The sequence below is a fragment of the Rhagoletis zephyria genome, unplaced genomic scaffold (assembly GCF_001687245.7).
Source record: "Rhagoletis zephyria isolate East Lansing unplaced genomic scaffold, Rhagoletis_zephyria_1.1 Rzeph_scaffold_04860, whole genome shotgun sequence".
Classification (NCBI taxonomy): Eukaryota; Metazoa; Arthropoda; class Insecta; order Diptera; family Tephritidae; genus Rhagoletis; species Rhagoletis zephyria.
Window position 1 is genome coordinate 16,330 of NW_016161943.1, and position 6,313 is coordinate 22,642.

The 6,313-nt window shown below is 39.6% G+C and overlaps 1 protein-coding gene across 1 annotated transcript; it reads left to right on the forward strand.

The window, feature by feature from the left end:
* Positions 1 to 350: 350 nt before the first annotated feature.
* Positions 351 to 2,083, forward strand: LOC108371286 (netrin-A-like; the record flags this gene model as incomplete). The annotated part of the gene is made up of 1 exon (XM_017626819.1): positions 351 to 2,083. A coding segment is annotated over exon 1 (1,222 nt), but the record flags the coding sequence as incomplete, so codon positions are not given.
* Between the last annotated feature and the right edge of the window lie 4,230 nt (positions 2,084 to 6,313).

Consider the following 6,313-nt stretch of genomic DNA (forward strand, 5'->3'; position numbering starts at 1 on the left):
AAAACCATAACGAATTTTTGAGTGACATGCAAAATTACGACTAAGGTGAAAATTAATTGCAGCGGCGAACGAAAGGAAAACCGAGGAAAAAATTAGAAGTGTATTAGAAAAAATTCTACTCGAAGTTATATGTAAGTGGATAGAAAAAGTTAAGTAAAGCTTGAATAACACCTCGAAAATTATAAAATTAAAATTATTAAAAGTTAAGGACCTCAAGTGAGCGAATTGCAAAAAAAAATAATATAAAGGATATTCACAAAGAAAAAATTATTGCAAGAATACTTTATCCACTTTATTAAGCGTTTCACTGTGTAATTGAAGAAAATAGTTCAGTGACAAAATATCGTTTGAATAGGAAATGTTTGCAAATGTTACAAATCTTTACATAAATTCTCAAAAGTCTGTTCAAGCAAAATTTTAATTCCACTGAAAAATTAATGTGTAACTCAACTGCGTGGAGAAACCGCGATTAACGCTAAATACATCATTAATTACAAACAAACAAAAGATACCCAAAGTCCTTGCTCTTTCGACGATCCAGCGACCACATACTGTGTGAGAGATTCCGCGGAGTCAAGCTATCACACGCCGAAGCGCAACCAAGCCACCGCGCAAGCAACAAAATCAATTGTCTCAAGTGGAAGGACAACAAAAACTCTTAGGACAATTAATCCGGAAATTTACGCACTGCCAAGCAAGCGCATCTAGAAACGCTTGTTCGCGTTTTTGGTGTACAAACCCACCCACTACCCCACCAACACATAAGTCAATTAACCACATAACCAGCTAATTAATCAACTCAAACTCCCACGAAAATCTCCATTTCTCTTCATAATCCCCACCCGAATCACTGCTTCCAACATGGCGCACCTCAGCGCACTACTCACTCTCTTCCTACTCTCTGTCCTCCTCTCCTGCTGTCGTGCCATACCCAACGATGTGTACATGAAAATGTTGGCCGCCCAGGCGCCCACCGACCCCTGTTACGACGATGACAAGGCGCGCAAGTGCATACCCGATTTTGTGAATGCCGCATTTGGCGCACCCGTGCAGGCCTCCAGCACTTGCGGACTCGATCAGCCGCAACGCTACTGTGAATTGAGCGGCATAAGCTCGAATGCCGATCCACAGGCTATGACTTGCCACATCTGCGACTACTCGAATGCCGCGCGTCGCTTTCCCGAATCAGCGCTTACCGATTTGAATAATTCGAATAATGTCACTTGCTGGCGTTCGGCACCCGTACCACCGGTGACTAGCATGAATGCGCCACCTGATAATGTTTCGCTCACACTATCGCTGGGCAAGAAGTACGAATTGACCTATGTGAGCCTACAGCTGTGCCCCAAGTCCCTCAAGCCCGATTCGATTGCAATTTACAAGAGTTCTGATTATGGCAAAACTTGGCAACCATTTCAATTCTACAGTTCGCAATGTCGTCGCGTCTACGGTCGTCCGAATCGTGCAACCATCACGAAGCATAACGAACATGAGCCACGTTGCACCGACTCACATCGGCAGGTGGGTGATGTTACCGGACTGCAGGGATCGCGTATCGCTTTTAGCACACTCGAAGGACGTCCGTCTGCACGTGACTTGGATTCGTCGCAAGTGTTGCAGGAATGGGTTACCGCTACGGATATCAAAGTGGTCTTCCATCGGCTGCAAATGCCCGAACCGAATGCGTTGAATGTGCTGGAGACCAGTGGCGCTGATGTGAAGCCGAATGGCAAGTACAGCGAGGCATCATCCAATTCGGTGTTGATTCAACAGTACGGTTCCAATGCGATCGATCAGGCAGCTGAAGCTGTGATTATACCTGCGGCGGTGACCATCTCTAGCGCTGCAGCTCCACATGCGGGCGCCGCTAGTTTAGGACAACATTATGCTGTGTCGGATTTCCTTGTCGGTGGACGTTGCAAGTGCAATGGACACGCTTCCAAGTGCTCACCCGATCATAACGGTATGCTCGCGTGCGAATGTAAGCACAATACGATGGGACGCGACTGTGAACGTTGCAAGCCGTTCCACTTCGATCGGCCATGGGGTCGAGCAACGGCACGTGACGCCAATGAATGCAAAAGTGAGTAGTAGAACAACAAAATGACCAGCGATGAATTACTAATTCATATTTATGACCAGTGTTTATTATTATTAGGTATTGTGTTTAGCATTTTTGTGGTTGGTTTGTTTTTTTTTTTGGTCTGTCTCTTTTGTTTACTTTGATTTATTGATGAGGCTTCTCGGAGGCGTTGATATGACAACTTAATTAATGTCTTATGGAAATTTGTATATTCATACATAAACGTAGTATTTCAAAAACATATTAGGGTGCGTGAGCGTTAAAAAAAAACACAAATTAACTGGGGAACGAGTAGTTTTTCGCTATATTTTGTATCTGCGAGCGTAAATAACGCGAATAGGTTTGGCACACACATATGTATGTACATATCAGCATTGCCATTTGACGGTGATTACCGAGCGGAAGCTTTGGACATAAAAAAGCGTGTAAGTGCTTTAAGCACTCCGCTTTAGTATTTTTTTTCTATTAACTTTGTTATTTTTGTTATTCATGCTTTAAAATGGTTAAGTGATTAAAGCGAATATGGAAGAACTTGCTGAAATTCCATTCATGTGTGATATGTATATACCCAGTGGGCAAAGGTAATGTCTGGGAATGCAAAAAGTAATGGATAGCCCCTATAATCTACGCACGAAAAGCTGCAAGAATTTCTCCACAGCGATGTCATACGAAAGTAATGTGTCGCATGTCGTTTTACGAAACTATAATTAGAATCTATACATATAATTAAAAATAAAAGTAAAAAAAATAAAGTCCGTGCAACACGTGTTTTGAACCTGTGACCAACAACACGGCAGTCGATCTACAGCAGCTGTTGAACTAACGTCAAAAAAACATACTTGAGTTAGTTTTTAAATTTTTATTTTGTTTGTGGCTTCAAAACTACACATCATCCGCTGGCTTACATTGCGATGCATGTTTTCGTTCAACCATAGTTTTTAATCTTTTCTTGGTAGAAAAAGGTAATGCATTTCCATTTTTCCGCTGGGAGAAAAAGAAAAATTTAAATGATATCATCAGTTTTCATAATTTTTAATAAAAAAAAGGAATTGAAAAGTTAACAAAGGCAAATTTTTTGTGGAGTTATTTCTTTTCCTGTAAGTTGTATAGTACTTCCAGATATTAACCATATCGGAATATAAGGGCGTTTTCTCGACACATGTGCCATATAGCGGACTAATTCATATTTCAAATAGCACTGTCATCGAACTCTGAGCTAAGTTTGAACTTTCAAGCCTTTAGCTCATCGGGAAGTTGGTTAAAATTCTATTGCTAAATTTGATTTTTGAATTATTTAGTTTTTTTTTTTTATAAAAAAGAGCGATTTTGTTGAGGTCACAATTAGGATGAGACTTGCCTTTTGTTATTTTTAAGGATTTACTATAAAATATAATCCCAAAAAAGTCCAAGAATACTCTCAAAAAATACCGCAAAAATCTCTGAATGTCTCGAAAAACCCGCCACAAAAAATAAGATTAGTCCCGTAAAATTCTTAACTATACCGAAAAACTTACGAGAAAGTCCCTCAACCCTTTTCTATTCTCCAGGGGCAACAAAAGGAGCCAAAAATTAAGCTAATTTTAAATTTCCACCGGTTAAAAAGTTAAATTTAATAAATAAGTTAAATCAAATAATTTTTTTACCACTATATGTATTTTTTTTATATATATTTAATTGGACATATATTAAAATTGTACTAAAGATATGTATATAACAAAATTAAAAAATAAATGCCTTTTTTGGAGTGCCTTAAAATCCTAACCCTGATAATCATAATAGATTGGCGCCTACACACAATATGTTAGTGTTTGGCCGAGCTTCTCTTCCGATTTGTGGCGTGCGCCTTGATGTTGACACACAAAGGGGAGGGACCTACAGTTTTACGCCGACTCCGAACGGCGATTGTATTTTTGTTTGAAGCTGTTTTTCATGGCAGAAGTACATTCGAAGGTTTGCTATTGCCTGCCAAGGAGCGATCGCTGTTAAGAAAACCCCTTTTTGTTATTTATTTTTTGATGTTGCTTTGACCAGGGCTTGAACCAAGGCTCTGCGGAGTGGTAGTGCGCACTGCTTACCACTACACCACAGTGGCCGCGGATATTATTGGAATGGAATGGAATGGTATTGTGGGTGGCCGGAAAAATTAAAAAAAAAAAATCTCCAAGCACTCAAGCGTTATTGACCATTGTACCTAAGGCCAAGAAACAGGATTTAGAGGAAAGGGATATGTAGGTGGAGGTGGGAATTCATTGCTCCTCTGCAAATTTACCAGACTCCTTTATGACACTGACCGTGCCTATAACAATACACTAGGCTCTCTGCCTACTGAACAGAATTGGAAAGGCCAAGTGTCTTCCTCTTCCTATACTACCACCTTCTTCTGTGTTATCTACGTTTCGATGCTGAAAAAAGGCCTAAAAAAAGGACTAAAACATTTTACGCATTCATTTGATTTGTACAACAGTATAGCAAAAACCATTCCTTTATTAGGCGAAGTTTTTTTTAAAGAAATTATACTCCACCTCTTCACTGAAAACAACTCCAATGTACTAGAAAAAATCCTGAATATATAGCCTATCGATCTTGCGGCTAAGTCTGCGAAAAGACTGATTACAACAAGGTGGCTCAAAAATTAAAGATGGAGTAAGAGCGGGACTATACTGATAAGTACTGAACGTTCGTCAGCTGATTAAACTGCCGCAAAACTAGCCTACTCAGTGACTGGAAATAACTCTAAGCTTAACATATGTATACGTAGATAGTCAAGCAGCGATTTTGGCTATTAGTTCATACCAATTTACGACACGAAATACCTTTAGAAGCAGGGAGGCCATAAATACGGCAGCAGCTCGTGATAAAGGAAGACCCTAGAACACGTTGTTCTATGCCTTTGTCCTGCTGTATCAAAAACACTACTGAAATATTTTGGAGCTTCAAAGTTGAATAAGCTTAAAGACGTGGCAACACTTGGGCTTCAAGCACTTCTGTGAATCTCAAAAAGCGTTGGCATCCTAAATGATGTCTACTTGGAATATACTTAACTAAAACTTCTGTCTGCATCTGGCTTCACTAGCGACCTATTGGGACATATGGGGTGGTCAGCCAGCCATAATAACCTAACCTAACCTAACTTTTGTACCAGGAGCCTAAAAGTAAGAGTACTTATATTTCAAAAGCACTCAACAAGTATGTAGTGAGATCTTTAGAAATTCGTTTATATTGTAAAAAAAAATTGTGCGGGTATGGTGGCCCACACATATTTACTACAGCGCCCGGATTTTCTCTTGATAGCCCTGCTCATTCACGTAAGAGGAAGAATGTTTAATAAAATCTGTGTGCTAAAACTTCAATCTATACTCAATTCAACGAGTACAACATTTTCAAAAAGCGAGGGCTTTTAAGCTCTACCCAGAATTGCAACGGACGACGGTAAAGCGGTCGACGGTTAACCGCTGTCAAAATTAAAACTCACAATGGCATATGGAATGGCTCATAATTGCGGCAGCAGCGGTTTTACCGCCGACGTTTTTCGATTGATTTAAATTTATTTCTATTTTTACCGCACATCGGGGACGGTACAATGTTGATTGAGTGTTGATTGTAGTACTTTTTGTTATTTTCGCAAGTTTGCCAATGTTTTTATCTATTTTTAATTCCAGAAAACCTACATACATGCACGTACCGGCAAAAATATTTAAATTTACTGATAATTTTCAAATCAAAATGACAACTGACGGAAGCCGTCGTGCGCCGCAATTCTGTTTACTCTGACGGATTTCACTCCGGCAACTGTTCAGCTATTCACTTTCCGCCGACCGCTTTACCGTCGTCCGCTGTAATTTTGGGTAGAGCTTTAAGTTCAATTTCAGTTTTGAGCGAACAACCCTAATAACGCGTGTTCATAAAAGTTATGCGTAAACAAATACATATTTTGATAGAAAAGAAAACATCACGTGATTAGCAAACGACTTACCCTTTCAGCAAGGCGCTAAAATAATGAAAACTTATGTTCCATTTGTATTTACTTTAAATACATACTTAACCTACTTGATTGCATTTTGTTGAACGACCACTTGCCACAACCTTAGAGCAACCCCTTAAAGCTTCCCTTTAACCTTACGCATGTTCCTATGCATCAAATAACGCACAGGATTGCGCTTTTTCGCCACATTTCAAGCTACACAAACACACATGCATACGCACAAATATGGCGCACATTTTAATCATGTT